Source organism: Carica papaya, chromosome 6, assembly GCF_054855325.1.
Source record: "Carica papaya isolate Zhongbai chromosome 6, ASM5485532v1, whole genome shotgun sequence".
Classification (NCBI taxonomy): Eukaryota; Viridiplantae; Streptophyta; class Magnoliopsida; order Brassicales; family Caricaceae; genus Carica; species Carica papaya.
The window spans coordinates 22594094-22618938 of record NC_142314.1 but is presented as its reverse complement, the minus strand read 5'-3'; the positions used below and the strand labels follow the sequence as shown (position 1 = coordinate 22618938).

At 32.1% G+C, this 24845-nt stretch overlaps 1 protein-coding gene across 1 annotated transcript; it reads right to left on the bottom strand.

Moving 5' to 3' along the window:
• Nucleotides 1-5723: 5723 nt before the first annotated feature.
• LOC110824369 (transmembrane protein, putative (DUF1191)) lies at nt 5724-8146 on the bottom strand. Its single transcript, XM_022054965.2, has one exon. The coding sequence runs from the start codon at nt 6998-7000 to the stop codon at nt 6038-6040; it is 963 nt and encodes a 320-aa protein (XP_021910657.1). The 5' UTR covers nt 7001-8146; the 3' UTR covers nt 5724-6037.
• Between the last annotated feature and the right edge of the window lie 16699 nt (nt 8147-24845).

Here is a 24845-nt window from a genome sequence, read left to right as displayed (position 1 = left end):
AAAAATATTTTATTAGGAGAGGTTTCTCTCTCACTAGGGAGATGTTTATCTTTATTAGGAGATTTATGTCACTTGAAAAAATTTCTCTCATGTGGAAATCTCCTTTCTTCCTAGAAATTTTGGTCTTTTAAATTTTCATTTGCAAAAATCTTGAAACAACCATCCGTGGATTCTATTGACATTTTCGTCAACATATTGGAATGGTCATAACATTTCTTTTTATTGGAATCATTTTAGCTTTTGATATTTTATTTTTCAATTTCTTAAAGATGAAGGTCTGTAGGTTTAAGGATGTTTTTTGTACCCAATTATTTTTATTTTTTCCTCAGTATAAGGGAGCTTATTTTTTAAAATTTATCACGGTAATAATTATATTATCAAAACACATCTTTAGGGACTTAGTTTTATTTCTCTTCAAAATTTAATTTCATAATCACGATTATTTAGCAACTTAGGTTCCAATTAAGTGGTGATGTTACAATATTTTCATTAGGTAAAAATATTTTCGGTGAAATCATACTCAAATTTTTCTCAATTTTATTTCATTGGGTTAGTTTCTAAGACGTGTTTCTCTCTTTGCGAGTTTAAACGGGATGGTGTTTTATTCATATTTTCTTAAAAACAGTTAGTATAGTTAGATACGTATTATTTGAGCTAAGGTCATATCAATCCTTAAGTTTTAGGTGTCTAATTTAATCCATTAGTTTTCTAACTTCTAACAATTAGAGTGTGATTTTTTGGAAGTGGCTTAGAGTGTTACAGAATCGATGATTATTTTTGGAGGTGATTAGGAATTCTTTTACTAGCAGATTTAATCATTAATTTTACTGCAAGCAATTACGTTTAGTTCTAATTTTCGCAAGTACACTCCAAGTTCCCAAGAATTCTAAGAGACTGCTCTTAAATATGACCTTAAGATACAAGTCACTGGTTTATCACACCATCAATTTACTCTTTTTTAGTTTGAAGAGAAAAATCATCCTGGATGGTGATGGTAGTTCATCACACTTCCGCTGCGCTATTTTGATAAAAAAACACATCGAAAATTTGCTGAATAGTTGGATGTGAGGACAACTCCTACAACTATACCCCTCACCTATAAAATTTTTCTAAAAGTACTAGAACTTTTAAAAATGAGGATTCTAATTAGGCATTGTCTGATTTTAATTCCTAGAATGGCAGTTTATTTCTTAAGAATTTGGTTATTTGTTTTTCTAAGATTCGGAACCACTATTGGAGTCTCTAAACGAAGTTGGAAAAGAATTTTGGAACAATGAGGGTATTTGTGTTCCTAGAGGGATGAAAGGAGAATTCTTATAAAAATTTAAATTGCCATTTGACTCCTATCAGGCCTAGAATTTGTTAGGCGGAGTATATCTATTTGGGGTTTTTTTTCATTTTGAGAATTTCTTCATATTGGAAAATTTCTCACTCGATGGATTTTCTTTCTACTTAAAGGATTTCTCTTATTTAGGGAATATTGTTTTTGTTCAAGAAATCTTTTAGTTAGAATTTTTTTGAACTAAGGAATCTTCCTGCTACGTGGAGAAATTTCTCACACTAGGGAATTTCTTAATTCTAAGGGATTCTTCTAGTTCTGAAAACTCCTATTTGAGGGAATTCTGGTGCCACTTTGGGGACTTCTACCTAGATGGAAAATTTTCTCCTAGTTGAGGCATTGGTTCCCAATGGAAAAATGTTTCTTGCTCCTGGAAAATTTTCTCTTGGTTGGGAGATTTCTCCCCCCCTTAGGAATTAATTTCTTATCTTAAAGGAAATTGAATGCTTTTTCTTAAGAGCTTTGTTACAGCATTTTACTCTATGAGGTCAATAGGTCAATAAAAGATTAAGGCCCTGATGCTTTTCCTTAACACCTATAAACTTCGACAACAATGGTTGGTTATATATCATTGTTCGTTAACTTCAAGTTAAACCCCAAATTTGTGGAGTTCTAAGTTTGTCATCAAGTAACCTATATGGTTCTTAACGTTAGGCTTGTGGAATATCATTCTCCTATTCTCAATTAATCAAGTAGTTCACATGAGATCCAAAACATCTTTTAAGGGTCATTCTTCTAAATTATGTTGGTCCTAGGCCTCCTAAAGTTCTTATGACTCATGTCACAAGGATTGGTTATGAGGAAAGTGCGCTATGATACCACCTACAATTTCCTGAAGCCCAATGTCGGTGGGTACGGATATTAGCACAATATTTTTAACTATTAAGATAGATAAATATTAAATATGTAGCAGAACTATACTTTAATACACATCCCTTGTGATAGAATAATTATTTGTTTATAAATAATTAAGACATCTAAATTAATTTACAAATCTAAAATTGAAACTAATAAGGTTTTCTTCCTCATCTTCTATTAATCTTAGACTTTTTCTGACCTAGATGAGGGTGAATTGAGGTGAGCTTTACGAGTTCAGTAAGAAAAAAAATTCTATAACAGAGACTTACAAACATACATTCACTTAATAAATAAAATATAATAATATTTATAATAAAAAAAATGTCAAACAAAGCATCACAATCAAACTACACAACAAACATTAACGAAAACTTTTCTTTATCTTTTTCATTGTGTTCTATTCTTATTTCTGAAATAATTCTTTCTTTATTATTCACATTCTTTATTCATAATATTTCTCTACTTGAATATCAGTCTATACTCAAAATATCATAATACACTTATAATATTACATCTAAGATTTTATCGTGCGACGTCATTTATGTCGTCATTAAGGAGAGACGAAAAGAATCCTCACATCGCATGGATAGGACATACAATCTCACATTGGCCACAACAGTTACGTTTGCTAGGTGACCCGCTCACAAATACCTATCCACGTTTGGACTAGATTTCAAACACTATCCATGTGCAGGTTCACCATACCCGCTGAACTTCAGTCACGCACGCACTCTCCCCTCCTCGATTTAGACTAAACGAGTAGGTATTTAGGGTCCTTACACTCCACACTCTTTCCAAATTTCTCTCATTTCTAATTCACTTATTTCATATTTAAGATCTTAATTTTTATGCATAATTAAATACAAACACATACACACAATACACGATATCATCACGTACACAAGAGCTATATATTTTCCAAACTACTTTCTGAATTATCCTGTACCAGAACGCACAGCAAGCACAAGATCCTCAGATTGCTTATGCAACTGTACTAGATCACACAGTAAGTACAATGCACCATACATCTGCAGCAGATCACACAGTAAGTGCAATGTACCTATTTTTCACACGTATACACACTGATGATACATTTAATACGCTATATGTGTATATGCATATTAATATACACACATATATTATAATATAGACATGTATTATTACTACATGTCTCACACAGAATATATATTTATATTTACACACACACAATATTTACCAGTAGATACACATACGTTCATACTTAAATACGTATACACAATTACACACAACAAACCATATATATATATATATATATATATTCACAAATTTGTTCTTATCAGTTCTGTTCTTATCAATTCATATATCATCTATCGAATATTTTTATATATATATACACACATACGTAATAATGTAGATATATATACACTATATAAATATACACAAATACAAATTAGATATACTAATTATATTAATTTATATTATATATATATTTAAACATTAACACATAATGCACTATACATATACACATTTATATAAACATATAATTTATATTTTCGTACGAAATACACATAATTTTTACTTATGGTATGATAGAAAAAGTTTTGAGAATCTTTTTTGACTTAATCTATAATTCTCTCAAAAATTCGGATACTATTTGAGTAATTTTTTTTATTTATAATAAAAAATACACATTAATTTATCAATAATTTCGAAAATTATATAACAAAAATGAGAAATAGATTTTATCTTGAGACATGCGATCCCAGTCGCCAATGTCAACCGCGCTATTACGAGAATGCCATACACCTATGGGGGGATCAATGTGCATTGCCACGTACGGCATACCAACAACAGATCTGATCGCTGTGTTTCTTTTTTTTTTTTCTTTTCTTTTTATTTCTTTTTTATTTTTTTCTTTTCTTTCTCTTTTTTTTTTTTCCTTTTCTCTCTTTTATTTTTCTTTTATTTTATTTTTTTCTTTTCTTTTTTTTTTCCTTCTTTTTTCTTCTTCCCCGCTGCTATTTCCTCTCTCTTCCACCGCGCCATGGCCATCACATCGGCACACGCATAACTTCTTCTCCGGTAAGTCCGTCGTGCTCTCTTCTCTTTCTTCTTCCCCGCTGCTATTTCCTCTCTCTTCCGCCGCGCCATGGCCATCACATCGACACACACAACTTCTTCTCCGGCAAGTTCGTCGCGCTCTCTTCTCTTTCTTCTTCCCCTTCTTCTTTCTTCCTTTCTTCTTCTTCTTCCTTTTTCCTTTCTTATTCTTCTTCTTCCTTCTTCTTCTTCCTTCTTCTTCTTCTTCTTCTTCTCTCTCTCTCTCTCTCTCTCTCTCTCTCTACTCGACCATAATTCTTCTCTCTCTTCTTCTTCTTCTAGTCGCGCGTCACCGCATGGCACAACCTGCACAATTCTCTTCCTCTTTCTTTTTCTTTTAGCTGCGGCGTTACGCAACACTGTGCGACTCTTCTCTCTTAGTCATCGACGCCGGTTGACCCTTCCTCTCCTCTCACAACAGTCGTGTTTCTCTCTCCTTGCGCTCTCATCTCTTTCCTTTTTTTTTTCTGCTTTTACATTACATATATATACATATATATATATTATGGTTACATGTTTCCTTCTTCTGCACCTCTAGATTCTTCTTTTTTTTTTTTCATTTATATGTGTGTGTATATATATTTCATTTTATTTTTCTTTTGTGCTGGGTACCAGCTGGGTCTTCCTCTTTTTTTTTTTCTTTTTCTTTGGTCCCATTATGTATATGTTGCAATTATATATAAATATATACATAGACATATATATCGCTTGGGTATTACATTTAATTACCGTAGACACCAAGAAGTTGTCACCCATTTATAAAAAAATTTAGATGTCAATCAAATTATTCATAAGGTTCAATCAATCATCCGTAAAACAAATAAGATGACTCATAAAAAAAGCGAGGGTCTAAAACCTTCTATTTTCAAATATATCAAAACCATCAGCATCATCAACCAATCAAAAGTTCTCATGTTTCTCTCATTCCACACCACCCAAAATATGGTAAGAGGAATAACCTCCTCCCAAAATATGGTAATTGCCATCAAATTTAACCTAAATTATTTCTCCAGAAAAAATAAAATGATATCAAATTAAAAACAAAACAATACACCATGGTGGCAGGAAAACATGAAGCAATTATCCTCTTCTTCATCTTCATAAATAAAAACTTTGCATACATCAAGAAAATGTTTTGGCTTGAATAAGGAAAATGTCACATGTAATAACAATTCATATGAACCAAGATCCACAAGCAGTTGGTAGAACACAATGTACATATATTTAGAAAGAGTGATAGAGAAGTTAGCAGCAGCAAACCTTAGCATTTGAACAAAAGAGATGCCATATCTTCCAACAGCCAGCTGCAAACCTTCAACCCAAGAATGGAGCTGGTCCCTGGTGAATTGCATTTAATATAAACTCTCATTCCTGAAAACTATGCTCAATAGACAACCTTCATCTTGCAACAATCTCAAAGAGTGAAGACAAATAACCCAAAACAAAATCATCAAAAAAGAAAAAAAGTTTTATTCTTTGTCAATGGGACAACTAATTTCATCACATATGGAATCACTTTTGGCTAGAAGCACACCACGATGAATAATAAAGGTATGGACGGTTTGTGAACAATAACAGATTTACACAAAAATCCTATCTTAGGCACACTATAACCAAGGACCTATCAGGAGCAAACGAGCGAGGCGAACAATGAAACACCACCGAAAAAAGGTGTTATTGTAAGAATTTTATGATACGTGGGCTTGAATAAGAATAAAATGCATGCGGAATTGAAAGAAAGCTTTTACAGCAAGGTAGGAGTCAAGGCACATATTCATTCTCAAGAATTGGTTGCGTTCTAGTCACCATTGCTGCTGGTGCCTTTGTATTCCCAACAGCAGTCATGTGCAGAGCTTCTCCCACATCTGCAGCCTTCTCCATCTGTCGCATTCTCTTCCTTTGCTTGTACTTCTGCACCCACAATATAAATAATGACAACAATGCTACTAATAGCAGCCCCCCGAGAACTGATCCAACAATTATCCAAATTTTCGAATTAGGTTTCTTCTTTTTTCCACTAGGTGGTGGTGGAGCCACATTTGGAGGAACACCAGGAGGGGACACAGGAAAGGCTGGTGCAGGAGCAGGTGCAATTGATTCAACAACTATAGAAAAATGCCCCTGCTGCATTGTCTCGCACATATTACCAGACAACACATTGCTGAAATTGACCGAACCATCCAAATCAAACCAAACACACTTTGGAATAGACCCATCTGGGACTGACTTCACATCTGGAAATGCAATTGATATGGGATCACCAGAAGCTATGATATCTAATTCTGGCAAATTTGTAGCTGATAAATTTGAAGCACTGTAAGCAAGAAGGCCTAATACTGAAGATAAATAAGTATAGCCATCCAATGGGTAGTACCTTTGTGTCCAATTACCCAAGTTTTGGTACACCAAAACAAGCCTTTCAACATATGGCTTATCTATAACTCCAGAAGGAATCCGAAACTCCTTGTACATGGGAACTCCTCTTTTTCTTAAGCTTCCACTGCGAAGCCTGATTGCAGCAACCTTGATCCCAGTCAAATTTGATGGAACTGTCCCATCATATGGAATGCCTGTCTTTGGACGAACAAAAGCCCTGAAAGCATAATCTTGTAGAAGAGCATCTAGGGCCCTAGCAGGACTTCTTGAAGCAGACTGTGCTTTGAAATCCGGTAACAATGAGAAGCATATCAGAGAAAGCACCGCGAGACTTCCAAGAAGCCCCATCGATGCTTTGGAATTTCTCAACCTTCAGCACAAGGCTTCTCAACAAAACCCAGTAAAACCTTGAGAAATCAATACCACTAAATTCCCAGATCCGAAAATAATAAAAACGGAAAGAAGCTTCAAACTCACTAAAAAAACAATCGCAAATACATAATTGGTGTCACGTCGACTTGCTCATAATTGTGAGTAACGGGTACTGTATAAATAAAAATATATTCCCTTTCTCTTTTGGTCTCTCTCCCTTGCTAGATAGTATAAAAGCAGCTTTGAATGTTTCAACCGTTACAATCTTATAGCCAGAGGTTATCTTTTTCTCTTTTGGAATCCTTTCAAAAGAAGCTCCTAAAGAATCAGAAATGCTTGGAATATTTAGAGCATTTCAGTTAAATCGTGATTCTTCAGCATTACCTCCTTTGACACAAAAATTATTGTCAAGAATCTTCTCAACAACGCTAAATATTCAATTCCCGAAGTAAAACAGTGTAATTCCCGTCTAAAGAAAGACACAGTGAAGCGCACTAAATACCTGATTAAATGGAAGCTTTGAATCAAGAACCCCTAAATTTTGGGGTTGGGTATCCAGCAACAACAGCATTTTTGACATAGTTCTCTAGAAGCGGAGAGACTCATGCAGCACAAAACTCCTCATACAAATGCCGAAACTATTCAATAATCTTGAGGTAAATGAGGATCGAAGAGTAGAAAAAATATATATATATATATATATCAGAGTAGGGAGCAGCGGCTAATAGGTTAAATAACCAAAGCACATTACGAGTGAAATAAAGGGAGCAGAAGCAAACAACAGTGAGAAACAAGTAAGGAATGTCTAATTTGTGATTGAAGATAATGGGATTGTGTCTGTGTTTGGATCAGCTTATCATGCAAGAAGTAAAGTACATCGCAGAATGTATGTACCCGAGGAAATAATTATACAATCCGTTTAGAGCGAGATCCTCGCGAAAGCGGAAACTATAGACAGAGCAAGTGAGTTAAAAGTGGGAATCACAGAGAAGCGGAGAGAGAGAGAGAGAAGAAGAAGAAGAAGAAGAAGACTGTGTGGAGATAAAAGCTTTCACTCGTAGTCCAGTGAAGATGGGTGAACCGGTGGAAAAGACAGAAGAAGAAAGAGAAAAGAGAAAGAGAGAGAGATCGAAAATGTATTTATGTAAAAACGACCCACTCAACTTAATTACTTAAAACCCAGAATTTAGAAAAAGAAAAATTGTCGTATTTACATATTTGCCCTTCCTACCAAATTCCCCTCATTGACCAACTTCTTTTCCGAGAGCCAATCGCGGATAATCTAATATTTGCTTTGTTTATTATTTAAATTAAAAATGAAAAATTATTAAGATGAGAATCAAAATTACCTTATTATGCAAAAAAAAAAAAAAAAAAAAAAAAAATTGTATTTTCAAACAGAAAAAAAGAATCACTTATATTGTTCAAATCTTAAAATAAATTTTACGAAACATAAATAGGCTATTTAAATATTATTCAGCATAAAAATTAGTTTGGTTTGAAATTGAAAGTAAAAAATTTGACTTAAACAATTAAAATGACAAATTTACCCTATTAAATGTACTCTAATTTATCATTGCTATCTTCTCTCATTGTCTCTCCTGGTTCTCTCCTCTTGATTTCCTTCAGTTTATTCTTAAAAAATTCCAGTAATCTCTTCAATTAAATTAAATTATATTTAGTAATATATTAATATATATTACTTTTAAAGATGAAAGTAAATCAAAATATTAAAAAGAAAATAAATCAAACTACTAAAGAGTAAATAAATCAGGACATAGAAAAGAAAGTAAATTAGAATATTAAAAAAATAAGTTAAAGTATTAAAGAGAAAACAAATTATGGTATAATTATATAAAAATATAATTAATTGTAATTAATTATCTATCTAATTTTTTTGTTCTAGAAAATCTGCATATATAAGGTTATAATATTCAATAAAATGCACTAATCAAAATCATTCTTAATATGGTACATAACTTTGGGTTAAGAAATTTTCAAACTCTTTTATAAACCTTATTCGGCCTTCATTATCAAACTAAAAAAGTCTAAGAAAGGTCCGTCTTCATAACTAGCCACTACCCTCTTGCAGTCAACCACCACAAGACTGATCACCTCCACAACCAATCGGCTTTCATAATTGATCTTAGAACTAGTTGCTGCTCCCTGAAGCTATTAGTCTCCAATAGCTGTCTACAAGCATGAACCAGCTATGTACAACAGTTGTCCACGTGTTCCAGGTAATATCATTCTAGTAAATATTTTTGACAATTAATTATTATCCAATTTATAAAGGATGTAGGAAAGTATATCCCAAGTTATAAGAGCAAATTCCAACATGACAATTTTAGATCTTTGTAAATTTAGAATGGAGATTGAAAGATTAAGGATTCATCTTGAGTGCTTGGAGAAATAAATAGATATTAATTTGTTGGCACACTCAGGTGTGCCTTCTACTTCACAGGAACTAAATGTCTTAGGTGTGCCTTCTACTTCACAGGAACTAAATGTCTTAGATAAATCATTTAAAAAATTTTATATTATAGACTCGTGAGCCACAGATCATATGATCAATACTTTTAAATATTTTTATGCGTATATTTCATGTCCTAATAATAAAAAGATTATCATTACAAATGATTCCCTCAATACTTGATGTGATCCTAGATGGCCTAAGTTTAGTTCCAATGATGTAATCCAACATCAAGGAAGAACCCCATGGAAGTCAAGATTTCAGTAGAATAATTACTTGCGAGTCTACAGTTGTACGAGGTCCTGTACACACGACACAATAGACGTGCACAGGCCGCCAAGTCTCCTAAACTGAAATGGTTCAAAAAGAAAAATAACTACATCCCTAACTACTTGCCTAACTAGATTATTATAGAGAATGAGTTTGAAGATACGCAAGGTAAGAGGAAGGGCCAATTGTTAGCCCAACCCAAGAGAGAGAACTAAACCTTGGTCCAAGTTAAATTAAGAATCAAGGCCTCGGAGCCAAGAAAAGACATGACCTATGCTGGCCATGCTAAAAATGAGCGAGCAAAGACCTTGGTCATACGCTAGGGAGCATCATTATGCGGGTTAACATTGCCGCATGTGCATATGAGTGTCCACATGCACAAACTGTGTTGGAATACGCTTGTGCGAGTTATCCCTATCACACACACAAATCAGTCACACGCGGTTTGGAAGAAACTTCCTTGCACACTTGACTCATGTGCACAACAAGCTTTGAGTCAGATAAGGACTCTTTTCAATCTTCTTTTTCCACATGTGATTAATATGTTGAATTTAAAGGAAAAAATCTACTCAAAATTGAAGTCCAAAAAAGTATAAAAAGGTATAAAGATTTGGCCAGAAGGAAGGGAATTATTCTTTAAGTAAATTAGTCTTATTTTATTAATTTATTAATGCTTATAGATTAAGATTTAATTAAGTTATTATTTTTAATTAAAGATCCTAGTCAAATTAAGTTTAAGTATTCAAGTCGGAATATATAATCCTACTTCTAGTCTTATTAGAAAATTGACATCTAAATAAAGGCTTCACCATTAGGCTTATAAACACAACTTAAAACTTTTAATATTGAAGCCAATAAAATTTCTATTTCATTTTCAAGTTAGCTTTTGCTAATTTTGAGAAGTGTTCTTCAAGTTTCTTCAAACTAGGGAGCTTTAGACCGCCTTATTGAGTCATGGAGTTAGAATTGACTTATCGGGTAAGTCGTGATGTCTTTTCTATTTATTTAATTTTTTCCAGTTACCTTGGTTTGCAATCAATTTTTTGGTTGTGGTTCAAGTAGGGAGGGTTATCTAGGTGATTAAAATTTCTGATTGTAATATTATATGAGGTTTTGAGAATCAAAATAATCCTTCTCGGTCCCTCTCACGTCAATACTATTGCATATCAGTGATGCTAGTAGATGTTATTCGAATTGTTCTCTTTCTATTCATATCAGTAGTTCGTGTAGAGGTCATTGTATCAGAAATAGTGTTCCTAGCCATGATAAACTAAAACTACTATTGCCCCAAAGTTTTAGTATAATCAACATGTTTTTTTTCTTTATATATTTATATATATATGAATTATATTAAATATATATTATATTAATATATCAATGGAAAAAAATTATTATATTGAATATTGTATTAATATTAATAAGGATATAAGAGTGAGACATAAGTGACATTAAGCTTAGACTGCGATATCTGTGAGTTTACAAAGAAAAAGAAGGTTGAACGACATAAGAGGGAAAGATGGTGCATAAGTTAATCAAAGCCAAAAGAGAAAAGGAAAATTTAACGTTTTTTTTTCTGCTTGTGATAATCTATTAGAGAAAGAAGAAAGGACAATGATAGATAACTATAGTGAGAAAATGATTTAGCTCAAGAAGAGTCTCAAGGGTCGTGATCTCTGCACTCTATTGAGTCTCCTTCAACCATAAAAAAGAGACATAAAAATTAGGGCTTGATACTAAAAAAAAAAGAAAGAGGGGAATTGATTGTTAAGACAATGGTGAGAAAGGAGGTAAAATGAGAACAAAAAGGAAGAATAACTACAATTGAGAAAAACATAAACAAAACATAAAGAATGGAGGAAGCCATTAGATCAATTTAGGGTCTTCCAATCTGGGTCCCATAGGTACAATTCTAACACCTTAAAATGATTTATAAAGTCCAAGTTACTGTGCATCATTTGTTGAATTATGTAATATGAGTAGCTTAGTTGTATACTTTTTTTATGAAATAAAAAATGAATATGAAGTTGGTGTGCCATTCATGCCTGTCAATGTTGATTCATATGATGCTTTCAACTAATTTAGGAAATTGATGTAAATAAGTTCTGTGTGCCTCATATTGGATAATGAAGGCAATGTCAATCTCTATTGTTTTCATGAATTTTTATTTATTTTTCGTGTGTTTAAAAGAAGATGTGGGACATTTTATATTGATAACTTGGCCAAAGATTCTCTACTTTTGTTAAAAATTCAACAAAAGGGTCAAATGATGGTTGTGTATGGTTTCCTTTATTCATGTTGTTGTCTTATGTATGTGATGTGGTAAGGTATCTCCTAAGCTTTTCTTAGAGTTTTGTGAAAATTATGATCCCTTTTAGTTCAATTTAAAAATTAAGTGTAACCCAAATGGATTCTATTTGTCACTAGTAAATATTTGGTTTTATGCCTCAGCCTAAGGCATGATGTTTCTTGCTGGACATGGATCCCAATGATGGCCGTAATGAATTCCTCTTTTCCTATTTCATGTTGTATTCCTTTTACTGAAAAATGATTTCCAATCCATTTGGTTTCCTTGCTTTTCTTTAAAATTAGTTTCTACTTCCTTGAGGACATTTTTTTCAAGTTTCGAGTCTTTAACTTAAAAATGTCAAAGGTTATCAAATATGTTTTTCCAATGTACTAATCTTTATCTGCTCCCGAAAGTTTTTGAAACTTTAGATTCGATTTGGATTTTATATTATTATATTCTATTTCCCTTCATAATCTGGTCAAGGTTCTTCAAAAAGCCCTTTAAAACCATCTTCAGATTCCTAATAGCTTCACTTTGTTCTTTTAATTTATTTATGCTTTTCTTTAGTGAGTTTTAAGCTTTGACAACTTAAACTTTCTTTTTCTTCAAGTATAAATGTCTTTTATATATTTTTAAGGGTTTATTCATATACTTCAAATCTGCAATCTCTTTTGTGCCTTCTTGGTTATGATATCTCAAACTTAATGTAGAAAGTTTTTGGGTCTTATTTTATACTTTGAAGTTTATTGTTCTAAATTCATGTTAGAGGTTATTGTCGATACTTTTCTCTCTTCGAATTCACTATTCTAACCTCAGAACCAAGAGCTATTTTGAGTATTTTTTTTCCTTTTCACATGTAGTTCTTAGTAGCTTGACTGATTAATAAGGATTTTAAATGAATGATAACATGACTTCTTTTTCATGCTTAGCTTGTTTATTCAATGTCTTTTTAAACTATACAATTGGAATGCCTTGCCTATTGATTTGGAAATTTAAATAGGTCGTGTTCTTTTTCAGCTGTGCAATTTTTGCACATGCTGGTTGTTTGGAAATGGAATGGATGAAAATAGAGACTAATATGGAGATTTGTGAGGTTTGTTAACAACCATTTCAAGGCTCAAATAGAGTTATTTTTTTTCCTTTTCCATGGTGTTTTTCTGTATGGTTTAAACTAGAAAATTAGAATATTGCCCACTATTTAGAAATAAAATAAAATGGGAAAGCAATGGATTGTTTGGGTGTTGTTAAAGTAGATATGACATACTATTTTAAGAAATGAATTAATGGAAATCAAGCGATATTTCATGTGCATGTTCATTCGTGGTTTTCAGGGATTGTTTTGTATTTGCTTCATGTATAGTTAATAAAAGTAGAAAATATTAGGATCTTAAAAAAATAGGATAAAGTTTTAGATAGAGGTGTTTTTTTTGATGACCCCTCGAATTAGTGTCATTCCATGATTCACTTTTGAGAATTTTCATTTATATAACTGCAGTTTTTTAGTTTATTTCACCCGTGTTTCTTTGTAGTTATTAAAAGTCTATGCCACAATATAGGTGTCTCATCCCTTCTTATTTAGTTTCATTTTTTGGACTTAATTATGTTTATTAAACTGATGCATGTTTAGGTGTCTACTCCCACCTTTTACGGATTAGTAGTGACTCTTTTTTTGCATTTATGCAAATTCCCTTTTTTTATGGATTTTTATCCCATATTACGTTTGTTGTCACTTGGGGACTCCACTGGGGATGCTAGCAAAATGATGGGTGTGGGCTCTGTTTTGGTTGTTTACTTATGTTATATTCATTTTTATTTCATTTCTTTTCATTTTGCATGATACTATTCACGTGCATCATTTTATGAATCTTGGTCGAGGTTGTTAAAATTTTATCCTTTTAGAGCCGTGGGACTTGATATGCAACTGAGTAGAAAACTTCATATCAATCGTCACATGAATGCCCTACTTTGGTGATGGATAGGACGCGTATATTACCAAGACATGAAAACTCGTGACTATTACTATGTTGTCAATACTTCTTTTTTCAAGGAACTTGAAGTATTCTTTAGAAAACCTAAAATCACAATGTGTTACACACATCATTTTGCATAAAAATATCTATTGCAGTTGGGGCATTAATAAGGATATTTAAACACCAATAATGGAACTTGCATGTTAGATTTTAACTCGTTTATGAGACTTAGTGTAAGAGTTATACACAAATTAGTGTCTGTAGCTCACATGAAATCATCACATCAAGGTGAGCGTTATATTATTGGATAAGAGAATACATGTTACTATCACGTAATACTCAAAATGACCTTTAAAACGAATGGACTAATCTTGACTTGAGAAATAGGGTTTGTTTATAAATCAAGAGAGAATGATATGTTACTAGCTTTTGATAAAATGAGATTGCCTTTTAAAATATAAGGTTAAAATCATGATATGAAAAGTTTATTTCAAGGGCAATAATTGATTTATTAGCCATCCATGCATTAACATTGTGATTGTGATTTCTTAAGGGGATTTCAAAAATAACCATCACTCATCACTATTACATTACAGATTTAAGGAAATCTTATGGTTTGCTTACATATACACTAATGGAAAATGATACTTGTAACAGGAAATATTAGGAAATTATAAGTTTTTTTTTTTACCTCGGATGGCTTTTTGTCTCAATACTTTAAGAAATTGTAGAACCGAAGCTATATGGGGCATGCAGAATTGCATGCCAAAGTCTTCAATTTAGGAAATGTCGAAAGGATTGTTGGTGTAAGTCAAATTTGAATCTTGCATGTAATTTGAAAATTGATGTAAACTCATATAGAATTGCATTATGATGTAGGCTACGAAAATGTTAAAAACAGATGAGATTATGCCAAAATTTCCAAAAAAAAAAAGAAATTCTAAAATTTAAAATATGTTTGTAAGATTGAGTTTGAAAAAATAAAAAAAGCTAAGAGTACTATGTTTTGAAGTTACACAAAAAAATTAAAAAAAGATTTTCGGGAAATTTTTCTCTCCAAAATTTTTTAATAATTAAATAAAAATATAAAAATTAAAGACTCTTAAGATGTTATTTTAATATTTATAAAATATAAAATTAAAATTGTGCTTTATTCAGAATTTTAAATGTTAATTTTAGGAAATAAATAAGAAAACATTTTGTGAATTTTGAAGCTTTATTGAAAATAAGTAAGAAAAAATGTAAAATGAACAAAAAATAAGAAAACAACAACAATTTAAAAGCAAAAAAAGTACATAAGAAAGAAAAAAGAACAAAAGAGAAAGAATAAATGTGTTTTTTTAATAAAAAAAATTGAAATGCAACTACAAGTATGACTTTACTAACTCGATCAAAGATATAAATCAAGAATGCAATAAAATATAGGAGATTGCTCAAACTCACAAGGTACAAATTATGTTAGTGATTTTCTAACTATATATTTTATAGTGCATTTTTTGAAGCATTTTCATGTTAAAAGTTAGCAAAGATGAATATGTAATTAAATGCATAAAGTTTTGTCTCATTTATTAGGATTATTATATATATTGAATTTCAAAATACTAAAAAGAAAAAAAGAGAGAGAGAGAAAAATCAAAAATTAAAAATGAAAAAAAAGCAATGATGTTAAAGTAAAGAGAGGTAGAATTGAGAGAGAGAGAGAGAGAGAGAGAGAGAGAGAGAGAGAGAGAGAGAGAGAGAGAGAGAGAGAGAGAGAGAGAGAGAGAGAGAGAGAGTATTAGCCACGTGTAGAAAACAATTTTTTTTAAAGAGAGGTTACTTCAAAAAAAAAAAAAAAAGAGCAAAAGAGAGAGAATTGATGAGGTAATCCAAAGTCTTGATTTGACATTGTCTTTCTTTATGATATGTTTATCTTCATAGAAGAAAAGTTATTATTATTTGCATTAAGAGTTGACAGAAAATCATTCAAGTGAAAATGTCTAATTAATAATTTGAGATTAAAAAGAAGAAAAAAAAAAGAAGTGGCTTTGCGAAACTAAATTTAAAATTTAAAAAAGTCATTATCATTGTGGAATGATAATGTTTGACAATTTTTGTACTTTTGAGAAATAAAAAATAAAAAAATCTAACATTTTTTGTCCTTCTTCAAAAAAGAAATAATGAGATTATTTGGTGTTTAATTTTATGATTTTTTTGGAAGGGCTAAAGAAGTTTGGAAAGAATTTTAAAAAAATTATTAGGCTCGTAAACCCCAAATTGCATTAATCTTAACTCGATTGTATCTTGAATACTCATGACTATTCTCTATTTGATAACTTGCAATAATCATGTTGTTTGACTTGCATTATGGCCCCAAGTGTTGCGCTTAACTTGTTATCACAAGTTATAGATCAATATAAAAGTTAGAAATACTCACATTGATAGCTCAGCTCAATGTAACTAGTAGATCTCTTAATCATTTAAGCTATTATCTAAATGATTATCCTCAATTCAAGCTCCAAAATCATATAATTTACCTTAAACTAATTCAAAATCCACCACCCATTTAAATCAACATGATGATCCTATACTCTCATAATCAAAACCAAATTTCTTATGGTTCATCAGGCACCACTCAAAGAGATCCCCCAAATAAAAAATGATCGAAGAGGTTTGTCAAGCCTTCTATGATATGGATTGAGCTATGTCATTTACATTGCAAAAAAAGTTATCATCAATGACTTTTGAATAACACTAAAAAGCTCAAAGCTAGAATGACAATTATGGCATTTATTAGGGAAGAGCAGAGGATGCTATTAAAAGTTATCTAGTGGATGACTTTATCAGATAAATTCATAAGAGAAGGAGCATATTGCAATAGGAGGAGAAAAAAGAGATGCTAAGAAAGGCAGGATGATATCTATTGTGGTGCCAAGCCTGTAACCAATTTTACCTCAACTCTGGATTCGTGGACCTCAAGAATGTCAACGTGAAGATAACCTAATTAAAAAAAAACTAAAAAAAATGCCTCTAGCTCATCTTATGAAAAATTATTGGTCAATATGAAGCTTTCAAAGATGCAACTTATGTTGATTCATTAAACAAATTACCTGTAAGTGATTAGACCTTTAATACTTTCTATAATTATTACTGTAGTCAGTTTGGATAATTAAAACATCAAGATGAAAAAGGACCTTAAATTCCATCTATGTATGTGTCAAGGCTTTCAATTACTTTAGGTGATGAAGGAGGGTATGGGAGGATCGTTTTGACTTTCGAAATCTCAACCAAACATGCACTCAAAAACTTATCCACCTAAATAAACCCCCTATACTTGTTAAGTCTCGATCCCAACTCATTGACTCAACAAGACTTCAGGAAGCTCCCTAACTTTGAAGAACTTAAAGAACACTCAAGGAATTAGCTAAAGATAATTTTGAAGAAACTAAAAGATTCAAATTTATTAATTCTTTAAGTTGTGTTTACATCCTGAGGATTAAGCCTTTATATAAGCTTTTATTTACTACTTTTACTTAGAATAAGATTACAAATTCCTATCCAAACTCTTAGACTTTAATTCACTAGAAAATAAATACAAAAATATTAAAATATTTAAGTCTTATCCTAACTCAATTAAAATAATAAAAAATAATGAAATTAAATATTAAAATAATCTAATTAAATCATAAAAGAATCTTCTCTCCTTATCCAAATCTTCAAATAGCTTGATCTTTCTTGGACTTATAAATTGAGTTGAAATTCTTCTCCAATTTAGCACAATACTCACATGGGATAATTTGTGGAAGACTTAGAATCTTTGGAGACTTGAAAAATAAGAGAAGAAAATAAAAAAAAGACTCAGTTTGTAGTTGCCCGCACGGGTAGCTTGGAATGGCTGCGCGGGTGTGTAGGTCACGTGCTGATGACGTGTGAAATCCCCTCTCTCATGCACGGCTTCGTCTTGAACATGCACCTGGGCATCTCCGAACATGCGCACGGACTGTGCAACCTTGCTATGTGCGCACTTGTGGACCTTATTGCGTGCATCCAATGGGCTTTTAAGCCAACGGCCTAGCTCAGGTTTCTTCCCCTTGGTGCTTTCTTGACTTAGACCAAGGCCTGGTCCTCTTTCAGGTTAGGCTCACACTTATACTTCCTTGCAATTCTTCAAATCTATTAATCTCACTTGGGACTTAAGCTTCCTCTGAACAAACTTAGCCCACTCCTTGGAATAATCCCATTTAGAAAAGTAGTCTGAGATGAATTTACTTTCCTATTTAAGGCATTCCCATTTAGGAAACTGGAATTTATTTTTCTATTTGAGTTGATTTTGTTTAAGAGACCAAAAGATGTTAGGACTGCTTACCTATTTGGGATGGGACCTACGAGACTCCTTGCAGGAAAATGATTTTCCTTTTTCCCACGTGCGCGAGTCTATGCCTACGTGTGTGCACGTTTATTGTGTTGTATGGGCACGAGCTCATGCTACAGTGGACTCGTGGATAATTATTCTACAGGAGTCTGGATTTCCATGAGGTTCCTCCTTGATGCAAGATTTCATATTTGGAACTAAATTTGGGCCATCTAGGATCACATCATTAGGCTATTCTGGAATTATCATCACAATCATTCTTGTTTTTTAATAATATTTTCCTAATTTTATTTGTACTCATGTTCCTACACGTGAAACTTTATAAAAGCTTTTGGGGTTAATTGGGCCACTAATGATTAACTAATTTAATAATCCAGAATATGATTAAGAATCTTAGTGCTTATAACTCATGATATAAATTGCTTACCTAGTGGTAAAGAAGCATCTTTTGCTTAGAGAATAAAAAATATGAGAGCTATGACTATAAGATGTTGTTCCTCAAGAATTGTGTAGAAAGAACGTAGGGCTAAGTGCAATAGAGGAATTATTTGAAGTTCATGTCAAGGGGTAGATGAATAAAAAAGAAAAGAGAATGAAAATACGAAAAATAAAAAAAAAAGAAATTGAAAAAGGGAGAAGAAAAAAGTGCATAAAATAATAAAAAACGTAAAGGAAAAAAATAAAATAAAAAGGGAGACAATGCCAAGAAGAAAGAGAGGAAAAATAGGAGGAAAATGGTCGAACAAATTTATAGATTATAGAGGAACAAATATCAATTAAAGGTATTAGTCTCATATAAGAATAATGTAGGTTTAGAAGAGAAAAAACACCAAATATAATAGAAGGAACTTAATTATATTATGGATAGGTCAAAGAAGTTCTAAAACCAGGGGCAAAATTCAAGACCCTAGACAACCTAATCACTTCTATTCATTCCAAGCAGCACTATTATTGACAATATTTCTTGCTTTAAGTGCCTTTTAATCTTATTTCCAAAAATCTTAAAAGAATTTTCAATCCTTCATCACCACCATCATCATTAACTTTTTCATCTTTTGGATAATGTCTCCATGCAATCACATGTTAGAAGCGAAATTCAAAACTTGGGGTAACATTTCCTTTATTCAATATAACCAAATTCCACTGATAATATTTTTTTAGTTTAACCTCATATTTAAACCCACATAAAAAAAAAAAACTTCATTACCACCTTCCTCTATAATGTTTTCATCTTTTTAATAATGACTCTACATCATGTGGTTCTATAAGTTTAGAGATTCTAAGGCAACAAGACTTTGGATATAACACCATGCAAAATGGAGTGTTTGATTTTTAGGATAATTTGGAAGAAATTAGAAAAGGAAAGAGTGGGGGAAGGATTTAGTAATTTTTAGGAGACTTAATATAATAATTTTATTGAAATTTTAGATGAACAATTTTTCAAATTAAATTTATGAATTAGGGGTGTTTTTGGAATTCAAGGAAAGCCAATCAAATTTTAAAATTTAAGAAAACCTAAAAATTAATTATTATATTATTAGGGACTAAAATGAAGTGAAAGTAGGAAAAGGACAATTATGTAATTAAATAGGGAACCAGTTAAAAGAATTTTTGGCAAATAGGGGTAGGAATGTAATCCTGGGAACCCAACCAAAAGCTTCCATATGGGTAGTCACATAGTCGAGGATTGTATGCATGGAAGCCACATGAGTAAAGGAAAGTAATTTGATCGAACAACCGAGATCTCACACTTGAACAACCTAGATTGCATGATCTAGATCCAACGGCTGAGATATGAAGGGACATAAAAAGACAAAAAGGCCACTAATGAAACCTTAGATCTAACAAACATAATTCAAGAAGGGAAAATTGAATGACCAGGATTTAACATTTCAAGTGAAAGGATGAAAATTCCCTCACTAATATAACAGTTTAGATCTTAGACATGAGATCGAATGACCCTTGAAACACGTATATAAACGAAACCCTAGAACTGTCTTCCTCTCAACAGAAAAAAATTGGGCGAACACCTTTCTCTCGAGTAGAAGAAGGCCAAATAGAAGAGGAAGGGAATGATGATCAAGAGGGTGAGGAAACAGGAGGCCAAGAGAGTGGACTCAAAACACCATCATGCATTGGGCTTTTGGATTCATGGTGAGAACGTATAGGATTTTGTACGATCTGTAAACTCCCTTGCTTTGAGTATTTTTAACAGTTTTTTGTGCTTTAGAGTCGGAGCCAATTGATGGAATAATTAAAAGATCTAGAAAGGAATCCAATGCTAGAAATAGGAAACTGAGAGAGGGGGAAACCTGAGCTAGTGAAACTAGAATGACGAGAGGAATTTTGGCCCCCATTTTTAATTAGAATTTTGGTAAGAAGTAATGCATTATTTTTCTAGAATTAGTCTTTCAAATCTTTTGAATTAATAAACTAATCAAGTTTTATACTACTAAAGAATATTTAAACATATTTGAACTTGATGTAAAATCAATGAATGTGTTTATATGTTTTTGTTATTAAGATGATGGCCCGTTTTATTGCGGTTTGGTATTTTGAGATCTTTTTATAATTGTTTAAAAATGTTAATGTGTAGGTGTGTTGGAATATGTGTGTGTTTAGGTGTAAACTGTGATTAGGTAAACAAAGGTAGGCGATCTCTGCATACATGAATATTTGTATATATGTATGTATCAATAAGTATAGAAACTACTATGTGTGTGAGTAAATAGATATAGGTACAAAAAAAACTGTGAATATGTATACATAGGTGTGTTTGTGAAGAGTGTATGTACGCACGCCTAAAATTTATGTGTTGGTAAGTATAGGAACTGCTGTGTACATATGAATAAATAGATATAAGATATAAAAATTTATGAATATGAATACATAGGTGTGTTTGGAATGATTGTAAATGTATGTATTAAATATGTGTATATGTACAGATGTGCTTGTAAGGAGTGTGAATATATGCATGTATTAAACTTGTATGTATACATATGTAAAAGGATCTGGGTATAAACTATGTGTGATATATTGTGAAAATGATGATGAATAGATTAGAATTTAAAGATCTAGAAAAAGAAAAAGAGATAAATAAAAGAATTTTGAGTATTACATAAGAAAGTGGTTAATTCGTCAAAGGAATAATTATAAAGGTAAATTAGGTGTAAATTTAAAACTCACGCATCTGTTTGATGTGGCAATGTGTTAAACCTATTTGATCATGTATCTTGGAGGTGTGTATGACATTATTACGTGGATAGAAAAATGAAATGTTGTATACTATATCTTCTGTGTGATTTGGCATAGTTGAGATCACTATTACAGTGCACTGTACTTGTTGTATGAGCTGGTATAGATGTAACCATTGTTATTGTGACTACGCCCATGTCAATAGTGGGAATTCGTATTGCCCTTCCTGATCGTTATTAGAATGACACCGTACAATGAAACCTTATTGTCTAAGTATTAAAGTGTATGTGATATTTGTAAGTGTATGTGACATCTGTAAGTGTATGTGAATGTGAATAAGTTGCAATATGTACTTAAGTGGACTATGAAATGTGTTCGGTGGTGACAAGTGTAAAAAGAAGTGTAATTTGAATTGTGTTTAGTGATGATAAGCATAAAAGAAAGTGGAACGTGAGTTGTGTTTAGTGGTGGTAAGTGGAAAAAGAAGTGGATTGCGAAATATGAACGAGAAAAGAAAAACGATATAAGAATTAATGAGTGTGAATAAGACGAAAATTGTTAATGGTGAAGGATATAAAAAAAGGAATAGTGAAATAAGAGATAAGTAAAGAAATGTTTGGTACAAAATAAGTCATTTTGAATTAGTGTCAAAATAAAATTTTATACATTGTTCAATGGCTTTTATAATTAAAATTATTTTCTTAAAAGTAATGTGACCGTCAGTGTTTTATATTTTCTACCAATTTGATAAACTGTTATGCTAATGATAGCATGTTATTTTCTTATTGAGCACATGTAGCTCATTCTAATATATCAATTTTAGAACAAGAAAACCAGGACTCAAGCTACTGAGGACTACAATAAGCTTAGGTTTTCTAGATTAGTTCTTTCAGTAAAACACTAAAAAAAATTCGATGTATCCGGCTCATGATGAGCGGTTGATAAACTCTTTTCCAGTTAGAGATTAGTTGAAGTTGTAGTTTGGGATTGTGAGATCTAACTATTTTTATTCTTATTATCGTTTAAGCTTCAATATTTATATGTCTCTCTATACTTATTATTACTGCTATTTATTAATCATTTAATAGGGCTCGTTGAGTGTAAAACATAACAACATATTATCGTTTAAACTCCTAAATCCGTAATTGTCTAGGATGTTTGATGATTAGTGGTAAATTAGTTTCACACTAAGAAGGGTATACAATCTAGTTTGAATGAACTGTGCGGTCGAATTCGTTGATTAGCTTTTTTAATGCTATTAGTAAACTAAATTGCAGGAACATTTTAGTGGTTATTTATTAATAAAGATTAACTAACGAGCGTGTAGTACCCTGAAAACCTTTATGCTTAATTGGTTTTATAAAATCTCTAATTATTCGGGCCCTAAGGCTATTAACTCTTTAAATTTTATTTTGCTTTGCTTTAAATTTCAAATGGAAATGGGTTTAAAATGTTAATTTTATATTTTATGGATAAATTTAAATTTTATGCATTTATTTTGCCTATGTACATAATTGTTTTTATCATTTAATAATTTTAAAATTTTAAGGAAAAACAAAGAAGAAAAATAGCAAAAAAATCCCGCAGAAAGGGCCACGGGAAACATTTCCCCATTCACCCGGGCCCCATGAGCCGCGCACCCACGCGTGTATGCATGCAACTAGCGCAGGACGTGCGCCTGCATGCACGTCTCATCCGCACGGGACGTGAGGTGCACAGTCTGCACGCAACAAGTGCCACTTGTGCGCATGGTAGGCTTGGGTGTGTGCACTACCCTTGGAATGTGTGCGCCACCCTTTGGGCGGTGTACGCTGCCCATTGGGGGGCATGCGCTACCGATTGGGCGGCGTGCCTCTAGTTTTCGCACCGTCATCATGTCCCCGTCGTCGTGTTGGCCATCCATCAATCACGTCCGTCAGTCATCGTGTCGCATCAAGTCATTTTTTTCATCCCTCTTTCCTCACAGGATTTTGCCACTTAGCAGAAATCCAACGATCCCCATTTTTTATAAATGGGGATCCTTTTCCACCATTTCTTCACCACTCCAACTTCATTTTTCCATCAACCAAAGAAATTCTAGAGAGAGTGAGAGAGTTACAGTGAGAAGAGGAAGGAATAGAAGAAGGAAAAGTATAGGGAAAAACTTTAAGGTTTTGGTAAGAAATTTAGTATTTATCTCTACATTCTAAGAATTATTTCTAGAATAATCAAATGAAATATTAATCGGTTGGTTGAATGCTTAATTTTGTTATGATTTAATATAACTTATGCAAATGTTATGTGTTAATACATGTTTATATTATATGTAAATAAAGTATATGTGATAACACAACAAAGAAATGAAGCATACTATTGTATTATAAATATGAAAAATAGTTATCAATATTCGCATGCATGGTTTATAAATGATATGATTCGTTAGACTTTTTTTTATCTCTGAGGGGTTTTTATTTCTCCCCCATTCAGTTTTATAAGACGTGAGAAGACTGCTCCCTGTGGATAATAGTGTAACCTCTTACGAAAGTGGTAATGTGATATGATTGTAGGGGTCACCTTTGTCGACGTACAACCATGACTATATTTTACATATAGGACCATTATGATTGGCACAGTCGTGGTCATAGATCGTGTCATGGTTTGGCAAGCTATAACTATGTTGATGGTTTAGGAAGCTACAAGTTGCTGATATGATATGAAATGAATTGGTCATTCTAAATAAGTAGTTGGGAATCCGTATTATCCTCAATAGATAGAAGTCGGAACAACTTCGCATGACAAATAAAATGAAAACAAGACAAAATGCATGACATGATTTGTTTGATTTTCTCTAATTAAAATTATGACATGATAAGATTTGATATGATTATGACATGATTTGACATGATTGACTTGATATTGACATTTTTCTTCAAATAAAATAAACTATTTTCTAAATTATTGAAATGGATCTTTGACACTACTCTCAATGGTAAGTAAAGTACCCTTTTCACAATTAATTACTCTTAAAAATTTTAGTGATGTTATTTAAATACTACTTTCCTTACTAAGTATATGGAACTCACCCCTTTCCATGACCCCCCCTATCAGATGAGGACGATAGTTAGGAACCGATCATTGACCTATCTATTGAAGCTTTTAAGGATCCCGTGGATCTGTGAACCTTACGAGTGCATGTTTTGTCTCGCACTCTGATGAGTCCATCTTTTGTAGAGCCTTGTATTTAATTTTGTTTCGCCTCAGTATTATAAGATTTGTAACTCTGTTATAATTTTATA

Bases quoted from the DNA above. Each gene is read 5' to 3' on its own strand.
- LOC110824369 (XM_022054965.2), bottom strand. From the start codon at position 7,000: ATGGGGCTTCTTGGAAGTCTCGCGGTGCTTTCTCTGATATGCTTCTCA.